Source organism: Penaeus vannamei, chromosome 24 (genome assembly GCF_042767895.1).
Source record: "Penaeus vannamei isolate JL-2024 chromosome 24, ASM4276789v1, whole genome shotgun sequence".
In the NCBI taxonomy this organism is placed as follows: domain Eukaryota; kingdom Metazoa; phylum Arthropoda; class Malacostraca; order Decapoda; family Penaeidae; genus Penaeus; species Penaeus vannamei.
Genome location: NC_091572.1, coordinates 28,584,479 through 28,611,978, shown reverse-complemented (window position 1 = coordinate 28,611,978; position 27,500 = coordinate 28,584,479). Strand labels below are relative to the sequence as shown.

The window sequence follows — 27,500 nt, the reverse complement described above, 5'->3', positions numbered from 1 at the left end:
TAATAACAGTCATAATAACAATAATAATAATAATAGTGATAACAATAATGATAATAGCAACAACAATAATAATAACAATATCTATAATAATAATCATCATCATCATCATAATAATAATAACAATAACAATAATAACCACTACAACATAAACAATAGGATAATAATGATAATAATAATAAAAATAATAAAAATAATAATAATATATAACAGACTAGTAGTCTAGTAATAATTACAGCAATGATGACTAAAATAATATAATAATAATAATAAAAAAATCAAAATAACAACAGCAGCAACAATAGGATGACTGATGAAAAAACAACAATAATAATAATAATAATAATAATAATAATAATAATAATTATTATTATTATTATAATAATAAAAACAATAACAGCTAATATGAACATTACCATTACTGATGATATTATCAATAATAATAATGATTAACAGCAATGATCATCATAATGACTAATTTCAATGACAATAACATGATTGATTATGATGATAATCACACAAACAATAACAATAATAAAAACAGCAACAACAACAACAATAATAATAATAATAATAATAATAATAATACTGATTTATAACAATGATCAGTCTAATAATAACAATAATAAATCAGTGATGACTAAGGCAACCTGTGGAAATTCCACTGAACAAAAAACATTAAGAAGTACTTCTCCCTTACGCTTTCCCCTCTATCTCTCCCCCCCCCCCCCCCTCCTTGCGCCCATTCCCTTTCCCTCTCCCTCTCCCCTTCCCATTCTACCATCCCCTCTCACTCTCAAATCTTCCCTTACTTCATTCTTCCTCTCTCACTTCCCCCCTCTACATCCTTAACCTCCCCCATCTCCTTTGCTCCCTTATCCCCTATCCAGGTTTTCTGTCTCAGCCTCTCTCCCATCCCCATTTTCCTCTCAAAAGCCTTTACACTTCTCCATCCTCATCTCTCTTGGCTCTTTAATTCCAACCCTTCCTCCTTTTCCTCTTTAAGCAACTTTCCTTTATGTTTCCCTCTCCCTCCTTTCCTTTACCTCCCCCTCTGAATTGTGTAAATCAGGAAAGCGTCTCACTATTTCAATGCAGTGTTCAACAACAATAATATTAAGAGAATCAACAAATACACTTACACACACACACAAAATATATATATATATATATATATATATATATATATATATATATATAATGTATATATATATATATAATGTATATATATATATATAATGTATATATATATATATATATATATATATATATATATATATATATATATATATACACACACACACACACATGCATATAATAACAATGAAAATAAAGGTGTATGTATAGGATCCCAATACAATCAAATTATGATGCTTTTCCATGTGCATGCCTACATGTGTATCATTCTTTAATATTCATGTCATCAATCATCAACCCATTTTACAGCAAAATGAAGAGGCTTTCACCCCACAGTTACATGGAATATGATTTCAAGTCTAATATACTCAATTTACATTAAAATGAAGCCATGTCAGCTCACACTAAATATCATTTCAGGATTAATGTACAGACCTAATAATGTGAATGGACAAAACACATGAAAATAATAATAATTATTATCACCAATAACAATCATAATAATGATTAATAATAATAAAGACTAATTAGAATGAAATAAAAAATAACTGACTGCAAAAACAAAACAAAAAAATAATAAAAATAATAAAAAAGAAGTAATGACAATAATCATGTCAAACAACAACAATAATATAAATAACAACAATCATAATAATAAAAAAAAATAAAAATAAAACCAATACCAGCAATAAAAACAATGATTATATAACACATTAAAAATAATATCAGTAATAGTAAAAATTATAACAACACTATAAGTAACATGAATGATGATGATGATGATGATGATGATGATTGATAATGATGATTGATGATGATGATTGATGATGATGATGATGATGATTGATGATGATGATAAATAATAATGATAATGATAAATAATAAAGATAATGATGATAAATGATAATGATAATAACAACAATAAAAACATACACAACAACAAAAACAATAATAATGAAATAAAAGAGAACTAGCAATAACAACAATAACAATGATAAAAACATACACAACAACAATAACAATAATAGTGAAATAAAAGAGAACTAGCAATAACAACAATAAATAACACTAAACTAAATAATTAACAAAACTGAGAAATAAATAATAACAATAATAATAAATAAATATTAACAATAATAATAATCAATTACAATAGTAATAACAATAATAAAATAAATAAAATAAATAATATTGATTATTTTCATCATTATCATTATCATTATGAATAATAATAATAATAATAATAATAATAATAATAATAATAATAATAATAATAATAATAATAGTAATTGCAGTAGTTGTAGCAATAATAATATCAATAACAATAATAGATCCAAAAACAATAGTCTAATCATAACAACAATAACAAGAGTCTAATAATAATATCAAAATAATAATAATGTTAATCAATGATAAAGCAGCAATTAATATTACAATAAAATGAACCGTATTCATGTGGACAAAAGTGGAAAGGTATGAATGAGAACGAATATCTTCACAATACAAGAGATGTATTTGACCGGTTTCGATTATATCTTCGTCAGAAATACATGTATTTCTGACGAAGATATAATCGAAACCGGTCAAATACATCTCTTGTATTGTGAAGATATTCGTTCTCATTCATACCTTTCCAATTACAATAAAAATTATTAATAACAATCATAACAATAATCAATAACAATAACAATAGTAACAGCATCAGTATCAATAACAGTAATAAAAATAATAATAAAGACAAAGGATACAAACAATAATGACATTAACAGTAACAATATTACTAATGATAATAATATTAATGAAAACATGAAGAGTAATAATAGTAATATCTATAATAATAACAACAATAATAATAGTAATAGTAATGATAACAAATACACTAACAACAACAGTGATAATGGTCATATGAACAATCACAATAATAATAATAACAATAACAATAATAATAATAAATGATAACAATAATAACAAAAATAAAACCAATTAAAAATATAAAACAAAGCAAAACGATAACAACAGTTACAGTAATAACAATAACATCTTCAACAACAAAAACAACAATAATAATAATAACAATAACAAAAAGATTAATAACAATATTGCATTATTAAATGTATGAATGGTATAAACAAGAATGGAGATATCCAAAGAGCAATAGATGTATTAGACAAATTTTGATTACTTCTTTATCAGAAATATTTCTGACAAAGATATAATCATTTTTAATTCAGATACATTTATTGCACTTTGGAGATATCCAATCTCACTCAATAGTAATCATAAGAGCAAAAGTAAAAGTAAAAGTAATAGTAAAGGTAATAGTAATAATAATAATAATAATAATAATAATAATAATAATAATAATAATGACAACAACAATGATGCTATCAATTTGTAATAATCTTCATTATCTTAACAATAATAAATACCAAAAACTACAATAATAAAGACAATAATAATATCAATAAAAATAATAACATCAAAAATAATAGCAAACATAATAAAAAAAAATTATATATATATATATATATATATATATATATATATATATATATATATATATATATATATATATAATGACAATACACAATAATAATTATAACAAAAATAACAATTCATCACCATCATCAGAATTACAATAATAATAATACAAGTTATAACTTATGTGAGTATAATAATGATCAATATGATTCTAATAAAAATCAATAATAATAACAATAAAAATAACATCAGCATGTAATGATTTAAGTGTTTACCTTATACGTCTGGCCATGTAAAATTCTGACTCCCCAACAGAGGCATGCACGAAGGAGAAAAAGGGGAGGAGGCAAGGTAGTGAGTGCCAATGGTGATATGGACAAAGGCACACATCAAAGAGACAATAACTGAGAAATGCACAGAAAAGTTAAGATGGCTTGATCCAGGGTGGAGGGAATATTTACATATCTTAGAAATAATGTCCCTCTCATTATCCTTGAGTAAAGGATGACAATTAAAAGAGAATTTCTCACTCTCAATAAATAATGAGCATGGTGCTGATAATCACATATCACATAAGTATGCAGGTGGGTGTTGGGGGTGGGGGTAAGGGTTAGGGTGTAAGTGTCAGTGTTTGTGAAGGTGTTTGTAGTGTAATGTGTTTGTTCAGTTTGCTCTCCTTTAGTTAATATATATGTATAATATTTGAATGATGACTATAAAGAATAAAATGTGGTTATGGACAAATATGCAAAATTGTATTAAGAAGGCCACCTCTTTTTTCTAATTATCTGCATTTAGCAAGCTTAAAATAAAACCTTATAACCAGTCTTAAATCTATTATAAAATAACTAAAAGATAAAAAACACATCTGATATTATAGGGCTGAAAAATGCAATTTAACCTTTCTGTAATGAGAATCTGAAATCACTTCTCTTAATAATCCCAGTTTTTCTCCAGAAAAAAATCTTCAAATATGTAAACTTATTAATATTTAGGACTTTCTCCTTTCATTCTCAAAGAATCTCCAACTTTCATATCATAACTAAAATAAGAAAATGCCTTCTGATTACCTTTACTAGCAGCATTCATTCAATAATTGTGCTTGTATTACTCAAAGATGCTTTTTACAACAAATCCATCAAATATCAACTTCATCATTAAGTTGACATAATTCACTTCCTGTTGTTAATCATACCCTTGAACTTCCCCAATAAAAGATGAGCTGTCAATATATATTTTTAGGAACATTTCTCCCCCCTTCCTTAGGACACTAAAAAATAAAATACAATGCCTCAAAATGCATATCAGAGTATAGGTGTATTTACTCCTAATGATCATAACTAATAAGAAAAGATAATTCAAACAAAATAAATGATTGTAATACTATTTTAAATCATACTTTTGATTATCCATGCTACACAGGAGCAGTATAAACTTATTCACATACTTTCTTCCCTAATATTTTTCTACCACTCATGTGTGAGACAACTAGATATAATGGCTTTTACTGACCCCATCATGATACTTTACTAAGTGTCATGATGGGATATACTCCTGAATAAGAATTCTCAAAATTAAAATGTCTTTCAGCATTTAAAATAATTGACCAGAAAAATAATCAAATTTCACCATCCAAAAGCAGGACAAGACACTGAAATACATCAACAACCCTCCCCCCAAAAAAAAGTAAGTACCACTACAAAGATAATAGGCCTAATAAAATTCAGTATCATAAATACAATCAAGGCTTTTTTTTGTCTGTGCAAAGATATAAAAGTTGCACATATGTACACATACATGCATACAAACATTAGATAACTGTGTGTACAGCCGAATACTTTCTAAGCACCTGAATGACAGGATAATCAAAATGCCCTTAGCATTTTACATGACATAATTTAAAAGACTATTCATTTGTGTCTGTTGCCTGACATATGACAGGGTATATTCATTTTGTTAATAATTTTCCTTTTCAAGCGACTGATCATTTAAACCACCCATTAAAAACTGATTTAACTTTTTCTTGGTGCACAGAGGAGAATTAGAATTACTACAGAGCTGGTGATACTCATAAAATCCCGGATAAATGTTTTCAAGACATCTAGCATTACAAATCTGAAATGCAAAATATTTTATTCATTACCATAAACATGAAAAAGAAAGCCAACACTCACCATAGACTTTGCTGTAACATTGTAGGGCAATAGGTTTTTCCCACTGACAGTAGACTTGGTGGTGCTCTGGGTAGTCGAAGGATTGGGGGGCATTTGGGCATGCCCTGTGGTCACTCCTGGAGAGACAGTGGACATGTTGGAAGGTGGTGCACCCTGGCTATGCCCACTGCTGCCCAGCTTGTTCTGCCACTGTGCCAGACGATCACTTGGGGTGTTGGAGGAGTTGCTGGTACTGCTGTGCTGACTCATGCTGCTACTATGGCTGTAGCTCACTCCTGACGCTACGCTCCGCACGGCTGAAGAAGGGTATGGGGGTGGCGGTGGTGGCACTTGAGCAATCTGTCCTGTGATTATTGTGGTGGGTATGTATGACTGAATGGGCGTGATGCTCCTTACGACTGAAGATGAGTACGGTGGTGGTGGTGGTGGGGCGACAAACTGCTGCTGAGCTGCCCGGACCACTGAGGACGGATATGGTGGAGGGGGAGGTGGAGGAGCCCCACCACTCCTCAGCAGACTTTGTGGAGTTGAAGGAGTAGAAGGTGTTGACGGCGTTGATGGAATGGGAGAATGTGTGCCCAAAGGCGCCTGGGAGTAAGTCAGGTTCAAATTCTGAAACTGCCGCACAAGAGACGAGGGATATGGTGGTGGGGGAGGAGGATCTGCTCCATAAACACTCTTTAACACTTCAATGTTTGCATAATTATGATTGGAAGTCACTAGCGGGTAAACTACAGATGTCGTGCGGGGAATTCCAAGAGACGCAGAAGAGTCACTAGCATCTGTGGACGACACAGAATTTAAACTTGGTGGTTTTCCAGGATATGGCGGTGGAGGGGGGAGGGCAGTGGGACTGGGAGTTGCAACTGGGGTGTGTGTGGGTCTCGTCAGGGTCAGTGATTGGGGGGGAACAGGAGGGGGTGGAAGCGCGTCGTAATATAATCCTCTGTGTCTGACCGAGTCACTACTCACACTCCACTGTGAACTGTGTCGTGCATTTTCCTGAACATAAGCATTGTTTCTAGGAATCACAAATTGCTTTCCTTCCAAATCCTGTTCAATACGCGGTGGTAAATGTCTATTTGACAAAGTAGGCCTATGCAAACTTCCCTCTTCTAAAATGGTTTGACTGGCTAAACTTGTCCTGTCAAGACTAGAACCTTGCAAGGAATGTACAAAACTGCTTCTTGGGCTGGAATGCTTTGAGTCCTGTGAACTTATACTAGAGCGTGGACTGGCATACTTATTTTCTATAATGGTAGCAGCTAAACTACCTTGTGGTCCATAATGGTGATAAGCATTGATATTTTCGTAAGTATGTAGCTGCCCTAAAAAATTAGGATTCACAACAAATTCATTGGAATGCTGAGTCAGAGTTTGTGGAATGGTTCGTGGATGCTGCGCATGCTGTCCCGAGGTCTGAGAATCGTGACTGCCGCCACTCAGGCTTGAGCGTGGACTCGAATGAGCAGAGTTGTTTAGATTGTTCCTCCCATAGATGGGAGGGGGCTCATAGCGCACATGGCCAGAGTAGAGCGACTGCCCATTGACAGGCTTCTGGGGTGTGCCCCCGTTCACCACTGGCCCACTCTTGCCTGCAGCTGCTGTGGTGGGCGTGATGTGAGCATAGCCCACAGAGGCAGGGGTGGCGGTCTGGCCTGTGACAAGCCCAGGAGCCGAGGTGCTGGACGACCCGCCGTTGACAGCCACACACGACGACCCGCTCGACACGACCACGGGGTCAGGCTGCTTGGGCGTGGCGAACTTGGACGCCTGGATCACACTCCGCGAGTCGAGTACCTTGTAGACCGGCGGGGGGTGCGGCGCGGGGGCCTCGGTGCCCTCTTTGATCAGGCTCTCGATGGCGCCGACGCGCGGCTGAGGGAGCGGGGCGGGTGCCGCGCCTGCGCCGCCCGCCGCGCCGCCCGCCGCCCGTGCCAGTATGCGGCCGTATCCCGAGGCGTCCTGATGCGCTGGGTTGGCCTCCCTGGGGCCCGAGACGCCCTCGCCGCCCATGCCAGCACTGGGGTGGGCGGCCTCGCTGCCCTTGCACAGGCTGAGAGTTTGTAATAGACGGCTGGTCTCAGTGGCAGCATCGCTCCCATAACGGGCCATGGCTATGTCACGCAGTCGCTTCTACATTTTCATAGAACACTTTCACTTGGACCGAGTCATATTCTAATTGCACACTAAAATAATGTTTTTCGATGTGATTCACTGGCGACAACAAGTGTCATGGCGGAGCAATACACGCGACCACTCCAAACAATGAAACTTTTGATCGCATAAACAATCTTTTCCACATTGGTTTCACCTAAAAATCAAAAGAATATTACTTCTGAACTTCGGAAAACACCAAAAACAGGCCGAAATCCTCATGAATCCTTTCCAGTCTCACAAATTTCTCGTACTACTTTCTTGGGAAAAATTCCTCAGGCAGATGGCAGCACAAGCGCATTGTTTTCCTTCTATAACAGAAAACGGACTTTTACCTTTGGCTTATTTTCGAGAGGGACTAATGTATTTTATTTTCTTCACATAATTTTATTTTAACTCGTACGCGAAATGGACGCTTGGTTTGCCGGTACAAGTGCATCATGCTATCTTGTTTTTCAAAGATCTTGCTAATTGGTGTCTGATATTCGCTTTATCAAATAAAGCATTTTATTTTTTTCGATATTCGGTTGATCTCAACACGCAGCTTTCCGTCTTGTTGATAGTATGTCCAATTTTCATTTAGTAGTGATAATACTATAAGCCTTTCCTATGATGTAAAAACATAATTTTTTGCATATGTTTAATATATGTAGTGGATTCTCTTTTGCTCGCGAAACACATCAAAAGTTATAACGATATTCAAAATCTTGGAGATATATAAGTAAAGATATCACAATATAGCCAGAGAGATCAATTTTGTTATTGTTTCCCTTATGTATCCTATATATCTTTGCAAATTCCCTAAACGAAAATTCAAGTATTTTGATCAGTGTGTCCTAAAATTTCATCCGTTTTCTTATGTCCTCGAGATCAACAACAAGGAACTTTCTAATCATTCGAGTTTGCATTATCTATTCATATTAAACTCATAGAAATAAACTGATGATTGAGTATCATTTTAACAGTTTTCAAATAGATTGCTCATAAAAGTTTGAAGTATAACCTATTTCTGTTCATGATCGTATATTTGTGTATTCATTAATTTCAAAAATAGTGAAAATATAGGCATTTTGTCTGCACAAAATATTGGTGATAATTTTAGAATTAAAAAATATAATGATACATTGGAAAATCTCACAAAATAAAATATGTAATATTTTTCTTATTTACAAATGTTACCGAATCAGCTGTTCAACATGGCGTCCGCCGGATTGTTCGTCTCTCGTAATTTAAGGAATATTGCAAGACTCCCAGGAAATTGCAGAGCACTTCAGACCTCTAGTATTGTTAAGGATTCTTCATCCACTCATACAGGACAGGTAAGAGTTTTTTGTGAGTATTTCGTGCAAAGTCAGGGTACGAATGGGGTAGGGCACCGTTTGTGATCGACTGCAACTTACTGCATTTTCAGATGTGACTTTTATCCCTGATATTTCCACCAGGTTGAAAAGTCCAGTTGAATAATAGGTAATGGTAATTTTCTATATTACGTCCGCCGGTCCGATATCGACGATTTTGGTATCGTTGGATTCCTCTCACTGTCCCCATTGCAAATATATAGTTTTGCTCGGAAACCCCCCGTTAGCGACAAACTTGGCCCCGATAGCAGGGGAGGTCATGGAAGGTTCCAGGGAAAATGCAGGGTTAAATAACACTAATAATATAACGCACAGTGAAAATAACAATGGTTATTCACAGGACTTTCCATTGCGACCCCCCCTGCCCCAACCCCCGCCGAGAAAACATAACCTCCACCACGTATTCACGGCAGGCTACAGCGTTACACAATCATCGTCGATGTCGGAGCAGCGGGCGTAATATTACAATTACCTTGTAACATTCCCACTGAATCAGCATATTAACCTTGGCATAGTCAGCATTGCATATAAAGACGATTGTAGTATAATCAGGATGAACAGGGTGGCCCGCCCTCGTCGGCGGGTTTTGCGCCTCTTTCGATGTTACACCGATGGCCTCAAGGTCGAGTTTCCCGTCCTCTGGAACAACGACATCCGAATTCCTAACCGAAATAACCATCGTGTTCAGTACTTCGATATAGCCGCCGCCATGGCCGAGTGTGGAGGGTGCTCGTACTCGGAGTCGGATTTCCTGTGCGAAATAGCAACCAGCCAGGAAGAAATGGTAGAGATGTGGGTTATTTTCTATATTACCTCCGCCGCTCCGATATTGATGATTTTGGTATCGTTGGATTCTTCTCACTGTCCACATTACAACCTGCCTCCTTCACCTTCTGCGACCCTCCCCCCCCCAGGGGGGAGGGGGTTGTAGGGGGCACATGAATAACCATGATATTTTTCACTGTGGGGTTATATTAGGGTAATTTTATATATTACATCCGCCGTTCTGACATCATCGCCCCTGCTATCGGGGGGTTTCCGTGCAATAAAACCTACATATTTGCAATGTATAGAGTGAGAGGAATCCAACGATACCAAAATCGTCGATATATGAGCGGCGGCCGTAATATAGAAAATTACCTGGGTAATTTTACTGAATATCTTTTCATAACTGATTGCAACGATGTTATTTATCAATGGACTTGTCTCACTTGAGGCCTTCATTGCTCAGAAGTTTACCGTTTTCATTACTCTACGCTGCATAGGTTTTGTGACTCTTCTGATGCATAATTAATTTTCTTGCAACTGACAAACACTAAAATACCCTTTGATAACATAAATAAAGGACCATAAAATTACCTATAATTATGCTGTGTTTGGAACTCCTTGTCCTGCTCGTCCAGACAAGTTGGACAAGATGTCTTGACCATTCAGAACCTCTACAAGCTGTCAATCTCGTTCATCTCATTTGTATTTGTGACAGTTGCAGGTATCCACAAGATGTTGATTGGTAATTTTATGGCTCTTTATTGATATTAGCAAAGGACATTTTTGTGTTTGTCAGTTACAGGTAAGTTAGATATGCATCAAAGGAGTCAAAAAACCTATGCAGTTTGTAAACTAAAGACATGATAAATGAGTGATTATTTACATTCGTCCAGGTTGTATTTTGGGCAGCGAAGGCCTTGGAGGTTCTGAATGCCACCTTGTTGTCTTGCTGGGCCTGACAAGTTGTCTGGATGAGCAAGACGTTGAGTTCCAAATGCAACTTTACATACTAATATCTTGTGGTTTCCTGCAACTGTAATTGTTTGTATACAAACGCTGTTTTGATGTCATCTCATCCTGCTCACCTGGCTGCAATGAAGGGTGAGATGGATGAGATGAACAACTTGTCCAGGATGTCAAAGGTGACAGTCTTGGCCCAGATAGCAGGGGAAGGCATGAAAAGTACCAGGGAAAGTGTGAGGTAATGTATAAAGAGAATACACAGAATCAATCATATATTGTCTAATGCATGGGGCTGTAACCCCTAACCCCTGCAATGGAATACAAAGAATCCTCTATGTATTCATTGCAGGAGTGAGCATACAACCGACATGCAGGAGTGCCCGATGCTGAGTCTGTCCGACACTCTCTCCTGACATGAATACATGGATCCTTTATTTTCCTGGGCAGGGGTCAGGGGGTGGCAGACCTCCCTGTGGGGGCTCCACGGCATAATTCCTACATACATGTGTACTAGAGGGTGAGAGGAATCCATTGTTACCAAAATCATCAGTTATGCAATGGTATTATGTAAAATTAGCAAATAAGTTTTGTACTAAAGTTTGTTGAAGATGATTATTATTTGCACCATTTTACTTGAGAAATCCCTGTATGTGGAGCTAGTACAGTACCTTGATCATATATTTGTTCCTCAGAGAAGTGTTAAATAGACACTGAATCATGGGATCAGCTTAGAAACATCTAGTCGCAATAATATATTTAAATGATGATTATAGGCACACTATGTGAGTGCACTCAGTTTTTTCACTTTCATGTAGTTGATTACATTTTCTTTAAAACATTTCACATATTGATATCCTACACTTTAACTAAAATAGGTGTACTGTATATATATAATGGTTAAGAATGGTGCAACTTTAAATACAGCCCACAATCTTGATATGATTGTCCCCATTGATAGTTGCACAATGCATCCATTATATAGCTAGGGGACTCCACCTCCTTTGTATTTATACAATAACGTCATAACCATATACCCATTTTTAACACCTAACTCCCAGGTTAGTGGACCCTAAATAAATGGGAGACACTATTGCTACAGGAAAGTCAAACCTTAACTCTTCTCTTGTAAAAAATGTAGAACAACAGGTTTTTATCTTTATATAATTTGATTGTTATAAACCACATCCTTTTGCATTGAAATTGCACTTTTCTTTTGTTTGTGTGATTGTCGGTTTTGCAGGCTATCCAATTTAGAAATCATTGTATAGGAAACTTATGAGTTTGTAGTAATACCTGGATCAGTCGCAAGGTAAATGTTTATGATAAGACCGCACCTGTCAGAGGCGAACTCCCCGACTCCCACCAACAAGGTTGGGGGATCCCGTGGGGAATTGGGGGTTGGGGGGATGATTTTGTTCATACCATGCATTTTAAAAAGCAAAAGAATGTGGGAAATTGAAAATCCGAGCCAAAGATAGTACTTCAGATGGCAAAGAAAGTGGAAAATGTAAAAACATGAGAGAAGATTCGGCCACAGATGATTCAATGCAGTGTTGTGCGAGCGAATGAGCGAGTGAACCACATCTTAAACGCACGAATGACCAGTAGGATCGCTGTATGAATCAAAAAACCCTCCTAACCCGGGGGCTGGGCCCCCGGACCCCCTCCCGATTGCTGCATTTCCCTGTCGGGGGCTTTGCCCCCGGACCCCCTCCCAATTAACGTATTTCCCTACCAGTGCCTCTATATTGCCACTGACTACACTTAGAAATACAAAATGAGTTTCCCTTAAAGTTGAGGGGACGGTGGTTGGGAATTGATGAACCACAGACGAAATTCTACAACTGGAACATGTTTATTGTATTTCACTGAGTTTCGTGTTATCCCCAATAGTGTAACGATTTCAGTGAGAGATCGATTTCACCGCAAAGTTGGGGGAAAAAATTGGTAATGTAAGTAGCACTGTAAACAACCTTCACCTTTGGAACAAACAACGAGAAGTGTAACAACAGAACTGCCAAATTTGCTGGGAGAGGGCAGCGATGTGCAAGTATGGATATACCATGTATTACTAATGAAACTATGGTACGTATATGGTAAAATCGATCACATCGTGTATTTAAGGAATGAACATTTTATAAATGCGTTTTTTGTTAAAATTTCATATAAATTAGAATACAGAAATACATTTTACTACAGTGCATTTAAAAGAAATTTGTCGTGACGTCACAAGCTACATGTGCCAACACAGTTCAGCTAAGTGGTTTGCTGCGACACGAGGGGGGTTGGACTTAGTCGCTGGAGGCTCGTGGGGACTCAATCCCTGTGTGGCATTCTGTGCACCAACTTTTCCTCATTTAACTCGAACAGGTTCACTTATGCAAAGCAATTTTGATAGCAATGCATGTAGTTTTTCATCGCCTACAACGCTATGATCTTCAATTTTCTCCTATGCAGTGCGGTCCTATCGTAACCCTTAACCCAGTCGCAATTTTGAGTATTATAGATCTTACTATGAAAAAATGAAATATAGGTTATTGCAATGTACATCATCTTTTATCAAATACTACATAATGGCATGTGATGGCAAAATAAAAGAAAAAAAGAAACATTATATATGCAAAGTTGTTGGCAGTGGGCAAACAGCTAAGGAGAACTTTTTTACCAGAGTTCAGTAATAATGTATGTATCTCATATAAATATGAGACAATCTATCTTAATATATAGATTAAATTACACACATTGCCTGCAAAATTTTATTTATATGAATAGGTCTATGGAAGGGGGTCCATAGCTCTCATTAGATTTTTGAAGGGGTTGATGTCTCTTAAAAGGTTAAGAACCGCTGCTCTCGTTAGTCCATAACTCAGTGCAATAGTAAGTAAAATGTTTTTTGTGTAATTTTTAAATATTTGATAAATGTTTACAACAGGATCGCACCCATCAACATTGTTAGGGGATTCCGTGGGGAATCGGGGTTTTGGGGGGTAATTTTGTTCATACTATGCATTTTAAAAAACAAAAGAATGTGGGAAATGTAAAAACCCGAGACAAGATTTGGCCATGGATGATTCAATTTGGCGTTGTGCGAATGAACGAGTGAGCTAGCATCTTAAACACACAGACTACTGATTGTCTAAATTCCCTACTAGGGCCTCTAGAGCACCACTGACTACATTTAGAGATACAAACTGAGTTTACCTTAAGGTTGAGGGAATGGTGGTGAAGAATTGACGAACCGCTGATGAAATTCAACAGGAACAAGATTATTGTATTTCAACGAGTTTAGTGTTAGCCCCGATATTGTAAGGATTTCAGTGAGAGATTGATTTTACCACAAAGATGGAATGAATATGGAAACACAAGTAGCCCTGTAAACAAACTTCACCTTTGGAACAAACAAGGAGAAATGTGACAACAGAACTCAAATTTGCCTGGAGAAGGGAGCGATGCACAAATGTGGATGAACCATTTATTTCTAATGAAACTATGGTATGTATATGATAAAACTGATCACACCATGTATTTAAGGAATGAACATTTAATAAATGCATATTTCATTAAAAATTCATATAAAGTTGAATACAGAAATATATTATACTTCATTGCACTTCTAAGAAATTTACCGTGACATCTCGAGCTACAGCTTATGTTGGATTCCCGTGCAGCTAAGTTGTTTGCTGTGATGGACTTCGTCTCTTGGGACTTAATTTCCGTGCAGCATTCTGCACACCAGGTTTTTATAGTTTGACTTCGATAGGCTCACTTCTGCAAATCAATTTAGATAGCAATGAATGTAGTTTATTCATTGCCTACAATACTATGATCTTCAATTTTCTCCTTATCGGTGCAATCCTTTCATATACCCAAACCTGATTATTTTTGTAATATTAAATTTTTTGTAATACAACTTGCACCCTGGCAATTTCATCTAAGCTAGGCATCATTCGCAAGTGCAAGATGTGTGAAGATGGTAACATTACTACTAGATGCTTCTTTTCTTTTATTCTGCCTCATTTTGAGTATTGTTCTCCTGTGTGGTTATGTGCTGCAGTCACACTTAACCCAGTAACGACGGGTGTCCCACATATGAGACACCCGAAAAAATAAACATTGCCGGGCGTCCCGCCAGTGTGACGCTGTATCAGGGCTCGTGCTCCGACGCAGCAGTGGGACGCGGCCGGCGTGCGGGCAGAGTTCAGGCACACACCAATTTTGTAGCCATTCAGAAACATTTATTTTCAACTTCAAAATATACCGGTGGTAATGGGTTAAGACTGCTTGATCATTCTTTTAATTCCATCAAATTTCTCTTGCCTGATTCAAATTTAGACATTTGGCATCATAGGGTTATTGGGGCTCTTTCAGTCATACAAGATTGTAGCCTAAAGTCTGTAAGTTGATCATCTACAAGTCAGCTTTATAGATGCTTTTTTACTGCCATTTGTAGGCTTTGGAATATATTGACCTTCAGAAATTGTAAGTTCTCCAACTCTTGATAAGTTTAAAAGATCAGCTAATATGTTTTGTCGTATGTAAATAGCTGACTTTGTTTTCTCATTCTTTCTTAGTTGTGTCTTGATCTGCTCTGGTATTATTCTTGATATTTTCAGTGTGGCTCTTTATATGGCTTACAAAAATAATAATAGTAATAATTGTAACACTCAATAGAGTCAGAAAGCACACTGAGCACACTGGTTGAATCAGATTATTTTAGTGGCTAGAAAATTTGACATGACTGTTTGTATATACTGTAATTCTTAGGATTACACCAAATTTGCATTATTTATTTTTGAATTTAGTTTTGAATGGTAGCTTATAATTTTTTGTTTATTATTAGTAAAAGTAGAATGTGTAAACTGTCAGGACTCAAATGTTGAAAGAATGAGACCCATTTATGATGAAAAAGTGAAATAGTGAATAAATGGGTAATGGTGAATGGGGATTCCCTGTACTAATATCTTTTTCTTCTGCATAGGTACTATATTGCTTAGTATACAAAGTATTTTGCATTGGCAGTCACAAGCCATAGGTTGCCAACACACACACACACACACACACACACACACACACACACACACACACACACACACACACACACACACACACACACACACACACACACACACACACACACACACACACACACACAGTCATACGTACTCTGATTTAGCAGCTCTCAAAATCTGGTAAAATTTAACTCAAGAGTCATTACAGTTAGTTGCTTTCATCAATAAGACTTCATTTAGATATGGTTTTCTATGATGAATAGGGATATTATAGATAATGATATATGATTGTATAATTTTTCTGCAAATAAAAAATTGGCTGACAACATAGTACTGCAATTCCTTTTCAAATGCAAACAGCAAATTTTATGGCCCATCTAAATTGTAGAAGCTGGAGGATATGGAAAGCCAGAAGGAAACCAAGCCAAGATAAAGGGATTTTAAGTTTTAACACTTTTATGGGTGGGGTTGAGGTTTGCTCATGGATTGTGTATTGTGCAAAGAAGTATATATGGATATGTAAATAGACATAAGGGTGACAGTTTGAATCATTTCAGACAGTAGGACTAAACATACATCTTTGTAAAGGGAAGAGTATTAGTTACTCCGACAGAAGGAAGATGACGTCGTCAAATATGTCTGTTTACTTTGTTCACAGCAGCTCTTCAAAAATGATTGTGTTTGGAGACCCCTCATTAATATGTTTGAACATTTATATGAAATATATCCTGGTGCTTATTCTGCCCACTTAATGCTATTGTTTTATTAAAATGTCCATAATTGATGAAAAGCTTGTAAAACCACATGAAGTTAAAGGAGTGTGTGAATACTAGTTTTTATCAACAAAAATGACATTAGATGAATTGGAACACTTGCCTGACTTTATGTGAGTATTTTAACTCTTGTACTTTTAGGACACCAAAAGGAAATTCATAATGACATGAGACATAAATATTACATAGAAAGTTTTCATAGAATTCACTAATAAATATGATGGCACAAGCAATATTCATGACTTGCTTTAGAAAAAAAAAATGGTTAACTATACTCAGTATATTATAGTATTGGTAATCTGCTAGTAGTAATGTCCAACTTGGGGTATGTGAGAAGGCCACGCACACTCGCACACACACACACACACACACACACACACACACACACACACACACACACACACACACACACACACACACACACACACACACACACACACACACACACACACACACACACACACACACACACACACACACACATATGTAGGCCTACATACTCATACATTCATCTGCAATACTTGCGGCATAATGACTTCAACATTTTTCCATTCATGTGAATAATTAGAGAACATAGTTATGATATGGATGAATGAAGAGGGATAGAGGGGAAAATGGGACTACTGACATGGACTCAAGTTTTGATTATATGAATTTTAAAATATTTTGTTTCATTCTGATCCTTTTCAGTACATAAAACCATTTATTGGACAGCATTCATATTATGTGTTATTAATGTTAAACCTGAGCGATCACAGGATGGTACTCTGACCTCATCAGCTGCTATGGGCGAGCACACCCAGTTCCGTTGTCGAAGTTACTGTCAGGTCAATACTTCACCAAGGGGTTTACTTATCCACAAGAAATAAAGGGCACAGTAAAAGGCGATGGAACACTGGTCGAAAATCACAGTCATAGGCAGGGAAATGAGAGCAGGGGTTGCGAGCACGTCTTCTTAAGGCGAGTCCCGGGTGATCTAACTCTGTGGGATGAGACACCCCCCTCCACACCAAAACTCCCGCAAAATACAGATACATAAATAGAGGGTGATGTAGTATTAAGGGGACCGTCCCGGGCAAGCAAAAATTTTTGTGTCAAATTGAGTTAGCTAGCGTATAGTATAGGTACATGGATGAGGAAACTACCAAACAAGTATTAAAGCCCTGCTATGGCTCGTTGTCTTGCTGCCGACACGAGACCCGCTGAACACATGGGTAGGTACGTCCATAATGAGTGCCCAGGTACACCTATGTAGACTTCTGCTTGCTGCAATCATGCATACAGCATTTGATTATGACATTGCAAATAGGTATGAGTTTGTGAATGTTCAAGGAACACTTTTATACCAATATCAGAAAAAAAAATATCACTGTGATTTATGACAAAATATTTTGTGAAATATACCTAAAAAATACATAAGTTTTGTGTCCTTTTACATGCTAAATATGCTTCGATTGAGACTCCCTGGTAATATGTTTCGTTTATCAAGTAATCTGTATGTATATCACATACGAAGCACTAATGTTTAAAAATAGCCTTATAAGTAAGGATTGAAATATTTCCGTTACATTTCGTTGAACAGTCGGTATATTTGAATTGATTTGAAATTAGTAGTTACCGTTGTAAAGACTAATTCAATACGAATGTTACCTAAATGTTTTTACACTTCGGATGCATAAGCGAGATGCAGATTATTTCATATTGAAGGTGATAGTACTCAGTAATACCTGCTCTGAAATAAAAACTATATGGAATTTTGAGCTTGTTTGTGTGAGTTTAAAAAGCTATCGCACTTGTTTCGTGCATTCCCAATAAAAATTAATATGTTTAGACGTTACCGTAGGTCTTAGGTACCATAAATTCGCAAATATCTCACAACACCTAGGCGTCTGCATGATTTTATGCACTTCTTAGTAAAAATAATGGGTGCAAATGGCTAATCACCCACTCTACACTTGTTTTCTTTTGCAGTCTGTTAATATTGACAATTATCGAAGAAAACGGTATGAGAGGAATAACTAATATATTTTATTACTTAGATATAAAAGTCAGTATAGGCCTACTAAATGAGGATGGTTAATCTTTTTAACTTTATGTGCGTGTGTTCATGTACATATGATCCTCCTCGAAAATTATAAACACCCAGGGACCATTTCCCCCTCCCCCCTCCCTGTATGAAGCATGGGAAAAATTCATCGACTTTCGTAAGTTCTCGAATTCAGTGTACTAAATTCATATGCTTTTAAGAATCTCAAAATTGAACCACCATGTTGTATTCATGGTAGGACTTTATAATTAGGATGATTTTGTACTAATGTTGCCATCCACAGTTCCCCATTTCTTTGGAAAAAAAAAATAATAATAATGAAAATAAAATTGAAAAAAAAAAGGTTTTTATCTGGTTTAGATTAGTTATCTCTATGATAAAATGCATTTATTAAACTTTTCAGATGAAAATATCTACTTTTATGAACAAGGGACGAAAAAAAAATTACATACCTTTACAGAATCGCGTCCCAATTGAAAATGGAAATTCCTATTGACTTGGTAATCATTGCATTGCAAAGTACAATAAATAAGCATTTTTTATATATATACAATATCATTAGATTCAGAGAAAAATAACAGAGATAATGAACTTTGGCAAGGTGCCAAATATAATATGCCGTATCTCCGTTTTTGTTTACATAACCTTAGGTACATCCTAACTCATAATATTCGTGTGATTCAAATGCAGTTTGTTGATTTCACTAGAGCCTCACAGTCCTAAGGCCGTGTAATTAGCAGATTTTAAAATTTTTGCCTTGATAAAAAAAATATAGATTTTTTAATGAAAAAAAAAAAAAAAGGAAATTTAAAAATCGGCCAATTACATGGCCTTAGGAAAGTATTTTGGGGGGACTATTCAGTAAAGAACTATGGTAGTTAGGATGTACCGAAAACGAAAGGGGGAAAAAAAACAATTTTTTTATATAAAATGAAGCACAATTCTATACTCTATATCATGCAAAAAGAATCAATCAATTATCTCAAACCAATATTTTTTTATGATGTAATGAGTAGGGAAAGATGGCCATTTTCTGGGACGGTTCCCTTAATGTAATTCGCATTGTCTTCCAAAATGTAATTGTTTTCTTCAACCATGAGACTTCATGGGAGGGAACTTTATCATAAGAGGAACAGGTACATTGAGGAACATAATGGAATGTAGGTTTTGGTAGTATGCTTATTTTTATATTCGTATGTGGTGAAAGCAAATGTATATAATGTTACAGCGCTGAAAAATATGTAGAGTAGAGAAAGCTTTCCTAGAGGAATAAATATTGTTATTGTTGTGAACCTGAGAACTTTTAATACTATCTCAAGCACTGAATAACAAAAGAAAAAAGAAATGGATGGACAAAATATATTTGGCAAGGATTAATTTTGATGAATATCATCATGAAGAAAAATTTAAACAATTATTTCAAATTATCTCCTAGATTGTAGAGAACTTGCAGTATATGGCAACTCTGTCACAGCCTGTGACAAACTGTTAGCTAATTAGGGTGAAGGTAGGGGCCCAGGGGATTCCCAGAGTACTCAAGTGTGCATGCTTCAATATAGCCTTTTTTTTTTTTTTTTAATCACTAGCTTGGAGACTCTTCAAGCTATGTGTGCGAAATAGCATATCGCACATAACTGCACAATCTATGTGAACATGCTTATTTTAAATACATAAAGGCAATTGAAAACCATGTGGCTTTGCATAGCGCACTTTGCATGAACAGTGTAGCTTCACTCTTAGTGTTAATCTGCCTCTAAGCTGGGTTATCCCTATCTTACAGCCTTCCCTCAAATCTTCTAATATGATATGAGGGTTGAGGGTGAAGGCATGAGGAATAAGTTTGACTCACTGTTGTAAAAGGTGTGTTTACTTCTGAGAATGTGATAAGAGTTGCCAAATAGCAAGCATTTTTTTTATTTGATTTTTATTAGATAGCAAGGCTTAAACTGTAGATATTTCAATCTATTTTATTAAAGCTATCATACTGTCCTTGTTATTCTGTTAAGTTGATAACAGAAAGTGCTAGAAATAATGGTAAGCCTCATACACATCAAGATGCAAAGTATAGAAACAGTTGCACATCAGAGTATGACAAATAATATGAGTAGGTAGTGTATGGTTGCATGGCTATTGAGCTATAGTCCAGACACATTTAGAGACCAGATTGTCCCAGCACCTGTTATGAGAGAGTTTCCAGACATTCCTGTGACTACCATTAGACTTAGGCAGTGACCTCCCATATTTATTAGCAGACAAGATACAACTGGAATTGTGTTTAGGCTCATGTTTAACAGTTAAACAATTTTAAGTATGAATGACAAGGAAGTTGCATGAGTCATTGAATAAAATATATAGATATGTGCAGGGGCCAATGACAGTGTTGTAGTGATGTGGAAGACAGTCAGAACTAAAGGTGCTCTGTATCTTGGTGTGTATGATGGCTTAGGGTCAGCATTAGTATTCTTATCCTTCAGGAACTGTTCACAAATGATTAAGCATTGAACCAACCTAAAGAAAAGAGTTTACCTGGGACCCTACTTAGATGATAGTCAGATATGGTAAAATGACATGAAAATTCTTGTATTGTGTTGAAGGCTACTTCTTAAATTTTATGTAATGTTGAAGTTAAATGTCTGAAGACAAGTTACATTCATGCTAAACAAAACTTTCCCTGTTCCATATAGCAGGTTTACTCTTATGCTGTCTATATTTTACTGCCCGTAGAAAAGTCCTGAAAGTCAATATTTTAAACAAATGTACCCAGTATTTAACTGCTCTTTACAACCCTATATATTCTTCCAACCATTTCAGAAATTTGACGAGAATGATAGCCGAAATGCCAGGTTCATGGTGAATCCCAGACAAACAAATCCGAGGTGGTCCATCAACTTGATCAAGGAAGTTCCTCCCAAGGCGGTAAACACTCGCATTGTGGCTTGTGATGGAGGTCCTGGAGCTCTCGGCCACCCCAGGGTCTATATCAACTTGGTGAGCTATTTCATTGTTGTTTGGTAGTGTATCAGTTTTCTTATATTGAGTAAGGTTACATATTGTTGCCCTCAATTATCACCTGTTAACTTTCTTTCTAGGACCAGCCAGGAACTCACGACTGCATCTATTGTGGGCTCCGGTATTACAAGGAGGATAGCCATTAACACAATTATGGATTGTCATGGGAGAAGTAGCAATGCACCATTATATGCTATTTTTTCCCCTTCCTTTGCAGAGAGCGAACTTTTTTCTTTTACCTTTGTAGGACTGTAAATAATTCAGTGTTAATAAATTATACATTAATGTTTGATACTTCCTTTCCTTATATCAAGTTATATATGAATTGGGTGGATTATCTACAAAGATCAAGAATCACAGATAGTCTTGTAACATTATAATTAGAATTGCCTTTAAGATACACAAATAGATGACATATCCCACAGGTGTTAGTTACTCTTTGCACATAAGCTTGAAATTCCTGTTCAACAAAAACTGAAGGAAAGTTTTAACTTTAGCTATATTATACAGTAAAAGGGAACACTTCCTAGCAGAATATTGATACAAAGGTTACTGCTAAATTCACAGCAATATATATAAATAACTTTTTTTTTAGGGTGGAGGCCTGTAATAAAAAATAACAGGTATTGATATAACTTTTATTTGGAAGAATAAGTTACTGAACATCCTAACACTCACCATGTACTCTTACAAACTGCAATTCATAAAAAAGATAATTTACAATTGCTTTTGAGTATTACAATGTATAAATACTTCCGAAAGAGTAGATAAAGGGCAAATATTCCATTTCTCCAACCTACATAACAAAAACTTACAAAAGCAATTACTTCAGATCCAGACCAAAATAAATTAATGTTATCACACACCATTACTCTTTGATCTTTTCACTGCGTTTCATTCATCTGTATCTCACCTTGTTCACTTTCTACAAAAATAGATAAATTCACATTTACACAATACATTTGTCAAAAGTAATCATATACACAGAGCAAGGATTGAGTTTGGAAGTGAGCAATAGTTTCCTTGAATATACTTTCTTAAATACTGTAATTTGAAGAGAACATCAACGGTCATAAAAGCATATAATCCTACTTAAGCCAATCTCACCAAAAATAAAAACTGGTGCTAGGACTAGGCAAGTGAAATGGCTGTATGCCTAGTAATTCAATGCTCACTGTCAAAACTTGGTTGATCCACTGCTGCATTTATCAATAGCAAATCTTTGGTCACTGAAAAGTCTTTCAGTCTTCACACAAGTCATTTCACAACTGCATTTAACCAGGAAGTAATTTAAACAGACCTTATGAACAGTAGATCTAAAATGAGATATTTACATCTTCCATTAAGAAGAAGAAAAAAAAACAAAAAAACAACTCCATAAAATATATTACCATTTCAACATCTCATTCTGGTGAAGGATCTTCCTAGTTGGAATGACTAATATCAAACATGACATTCTGATATTATACAAGAGTCCCCCTGCTCCACAGGAGAGAAATTGACAAGAGCACCCTATATTAATGAGGCTGACATATATGATTATAAAACAAAAGAAATGGATGTGATGTGGATCTGATTTATGAAATATGAGATCTGACAGACAGGTTTCTCCATACAGATTGTCAAAACGACTTTGCAATGTGTTTGCTATGAAGAATCACAGCTAAGGTCTCAAATGTTAAAAAAAAGTATGAGAATAAAGAGCTTCCCTTTTAATTTCAAAACTTTTCCCCCCTTTTTTGTCCATTGCTTTCATCAAGTGGACAACTCTGTAGGTGAACAAATGCAAGTCATCAGACATGAAATTCCAGGAAATGCTCTTTAGTTCATGAAATGGTTTTGAACCATGAACTCCATCTATGACATAGATCACAACAAGATTATAAGCTGCACTTCACTTTAATGCTACCAGGTTTCCCATTAGATCTTCTTAATGCCACATAGACCTTCGGAAGGTAACAGGAACTTCATTAGATGTCTTGAGCTTCACATGGGTCCAATGGAGTTGCTACACAACCTAATAAAACTTCTTGAGTTGCTCGAAGGTGACAAAGAAGATGATGTTCCATGGGCCAAGTCTCAGCCATGTAGGGATAAAGCCCTTATAGAGAGCCAAGGGTCCCTCAGCCTTAACAGTCTTAAAGAGAGAAAAAGTCCATAAATTGTTTGTGAGTAGTATGAATAATAATTATAATATTAATAATAATAACAATCTAGGGTTTGGTGTTGCAGGCCCTTGGAACTTCTGTCAAACTATGGCTGCCCAGTCTGTTTATTGTGATCCTAAATTACCACCTGTGTGCAATGAATGGCCAGGGTTACCATCCACTGGTAGTGTGGGGTTAGATCACTGGTCAGCAGTTGCAAGACATCAATGTTACCACTGCATCACACAACACATTATGAATAAAAAAAAAAAAAAAAAACCTGCTTGAATATATTTCATTATTCTGTGCAGTAAGATTTAAGAACTATTATTAAAGAACACGAGAGCTTTTTGTAATTTTCACATTAAAGAAAAGAGAAAACAAAAAAGAAAAGAAAAGAATAATAATAGTTACCTGTATGAAACAGTCTGCAGTGCTAGCATACACTGGGGATGTACAAACAGCACCATTGCCACTTACTGCAGCTGGAGCTTTAAGTTTTCTTTGGTTCATCAGGCGTGTCTGAAAAAAAGTGGTGGGGGGATATGAAGATTAAATACAATCATATTTACACTCCTTTGCTCTGTAAATACAAAGCATTCAATTAACAGACATAAACCAAAGAACAAAATATTAATCTTGATTCTACTCATTTCTCACCCAAATTGTACTCTCAAAAGCAGACAAGCAGAGATACTTACCCTCACAACATCCAGAGGTGTTGATGCAACTGCACCCCCCAGGCTAGATATGAAGCTCGATCTGTCATGAAAGAAAATGAAGGGAATTACACACACATAAATTCACTAGTTTATTCCTCATACATGAAAGTATTTGCATATCTTAGAGGTATTTCCTTTGCTTTCCATATTTTTCCTTTTCATACATGTGCTTTCCTTAGTTGTAGATATCCATATATGAGTTTTATTTGACTTCTCACTGTCTGATTAACAATGGAAAGAAATAAACTGTGCCTATAGCATGCATTTAAGTTGGCTTGAGAAATTCATAAAAGTTTCAGTGACAACATGCTCTTTCATACTGCATATATATATATATACAAATTTAGGTAAATAGACATATATATATGCAATAAATGTGTAAAGACCTTCCATTCATTGCATAGTACGGTTATTTGCATATTCAAATGACATTTTCCATAAGCAGGAGTTTCAGCAATTATTTATGGTGATGTACTGTAGACTTTCCAGTGGAAAAAAAAGTATAAAAAAGGAAAAGAGCATTTGCATAAGAAACTTAAAGATAAAAATAAATCAGCCAGTGAGATGTTTGTATCGAAGACAAACAATAAACAGCCAATTGAACAATTCATTTCCTTTTTTTGTAGTTGTTGTTTTTTATTTTCCATATCAGATTTATAATTTAATTCTCATTATGATTATGATGATGATATGAAAGATGAAGAGAATGATGAAGAAAAAATAAATCAGCTTGTTGATGTATGAAAAAAGAAAACAAAAAATCCATCTACATCTCACGCAAGTAAAAGGAAAGGCAGAGTCAATTAAAGTTTTTATCAATCATATGAATAATGCAACTACACACACAAAGTCAGCTCCTTAAAATCTATGAAATACTGCAGTAAGGGTTCACAAGGAGGTCTTAAGCTAACTTTAATTTTGAAATGTATGATGTAGAGTCTGGATTGATTCCTTTCATATCAGTAGTCAAGGATAGACAAAACACACTTCCATCATTGGTCATACGAGCTAAGAACAATTGACGTAAAAAATAAACACGTAGAGAGAGAAAGAGAGTTAGCATGTATTTCTTAGCATCTTCAAAAGATTATAAGATCAAATATTGTCAAGAAGTACACTTGGGGAAGAGCAAGACACAGCTAACTAGAGTCAAGAAGTCCAGAGAAGAGAAGCAATATACAGTGTAATTGATTATGGAGGCAATGGATGTGGTGGTGAGGCACTAATGATGAGGTTGGTACAATACAGGTCAGGTTATCAACGTTACATGGGACAAGTCACTCCCGAGAATCATGGCGGTTCCTCAGCTCAGGGCCCCACAGTCCCACAGGACTGGGGACCCATGCCGGGTTAGTGGTCTGGGACCGGGGATTTGGGATCCGTTGCCAGGGCCCGAAGGACCCTAGATTCATCCCGGACATGCGTTTGCGAAACATCTGGAATGGACACACGTGAAACCAAGGTGGTCGCCTGTGACGTACCACCAGGAAAAGCATATGAATAGACACACACTAACCATGATTTACTCAAAGAATTGCCCAAACAAGGCCTAGAATTCTCCTACAACCACTACAGCTTACACTATCCCAACTTTGGTCTACCTCTGTATCCCACACTGAATTGAAGAATCACGTTAATTTTACCTATCCGAACTATTCAACTAGTGAAGCTTCATTCATCCAGTCTTTCACTCTGTATGGACTGTAAACTTCACACTTCATTTATCATTACATATCTAACAAAGCAGGTTTTACAGTTAGTGTGAAGTTAATTTGTTAATGAGGTAGTGAAAAACAAAATCATATTAGCACTGATTAACACTCATCATGGATAGATGATCATCAGGGACTTCTCACTGTGACTAGGTAACACATCTTTAAGCCAGCCGAGGTTCTTGATTGCTAATGAAATGAATGATACAAGACTAGAATCATCCCTTCATCTAATTGTGAGAAATCAGTATGTAATGTTTCTTTGAATTTCAGTTTCCCAAATGGAACAGAGGTTCCTTACTTTACTCTTAGGAACCTGCATGCTATATCAAGAGTGTGAATGAACTGATCATTCCAGGGCAGTAAAAGTATTTTAGAAACTTTTTCCCAATCAAAGACATAAATGTCTGTGCAACAAACAAGCGGACACTTGGCACCATCCATAACAGTTTACACTAATTGTAACAAAGTCAGCAACAATCACTACCTCTGATGCTCATCTGCATCCATTAGGTAACACCTAACTATTGAATATATCCTAAGGTCATTTCAAACACATCACACAAAACATGGCAAAAGCATCGGATCACCTACAAGAAGTGGTTTGTAGAATTATCTGGCAGCAAGTTCATCTTGATGAAATAGTGTTTGCACATGTCGTAAATTGGCAGCTCTACTCCTACGATGACCCCTGCTCTTTGCGCCGTTGGGCAAACTCCCTGTGCAAAAAAAAAAAAAGGATATATGAATGAAACTGGTTGACTGTGTCAATGTAAAATGAATAACAAATATCATTTACAATAAACAATGCATTTCATTAGACTTTTTTACAGTGTATGTTACATAAACCTGAACTTTAAATAACTTACTCTCCATAGGCCCTGTATTCCCTCCTGGTTATATATACTAATAAATGCCTGAAGGAGAGACTTCTCCTTGAAGTCGGAACGCCCACTCTGTAACCTGACTTTCAGGACGTCAGTGGGGTTGGCCATAGCACTTGACACCACACCTGAAAGATATCAATATATTGAGGGCTACAGTAC

The 27,500-nt window shown here is 35.9% G+C and overlaps 3 protein-coding genes across 3 annotated transcripts in view; 1 reads left to right on the top strand and 2 right to left on the bottom strand.

Moving 5' to 3' along the window:
• The window catches only part of jub (LIM domain-containing protein jub), a gene marked incomplete at its 3' end in the record, with an annotated part of 116,814 nt that extends 108,426 nt beyond the window's left edge, over window positions 1–8,388 (bottom strand). The window contains 1 exon segment of the mRNA XM_070138603.1: window positions 5,790–8,388. Coding sequence (XP_069994704.1) covers window positions 5,790–7,904 — 2,115 coding nt within the window.
• Window positions 8,389–9,104: 716 nt separating this feature from the next.
• Window positions 9,105–22,158, top strand: ND-13A (NADH dehydrogenase (ubiquinone) 13 kDa A subunit). Its single transcript, XM_027363887.2, has 3 exons — window positions 9,105–9,265; window positions 21,676–21,852; window positions 21,954–22,158. The coding sequence occupies exons 1-3, from the start codon at window positions 9,119–9,121 to the stop codon at window positions 22,017–22,019; spliced, it is 390 nt and encodes a 129-aa protein (XP_027219688.2). The 5' UTR covers window positions 9,105–9,118; the 3' UTR covers window positions 22,020–22,158.
• A 339-nt stretch (window positions 22,159–22,497) lies between these two features.
• The window catches only part of Bmcp (uncoupling protein Bmcp mitochondrial), a 45,246-nt gene continuing 40,243 nt past the window's right edge, over window positions 22,498–27,500 (bottom strand). Inside the window, exons 5-9 of the mRNA XM_070138604.1 lie at window positions 27,324–27,466; window positions 27,049–27,173; window positions 24,722–24,782; window positions 24,435–24,542; window positions 22,498–24,010 (exon numbers count right to left, since the gene is read on the bottom strand). Coding sequence (XP_069994705.1) covers window positions 23,891–24,010; window positions 24,435–24,542; window positions 24,722–24,782; window positions 27,049–27,173; window positions 27,324–27,466 — 557 coding nt within the window. The 3' untranslated portion in view covers window positions 22,498–23,890. The remainder of the gene's footprint in view (window positions 24,011–24,434; window positions 24,543–24,721; window positions 24,783–27,048; window positions 27,174–27,323; window positions 27,467–27,500) is intronic.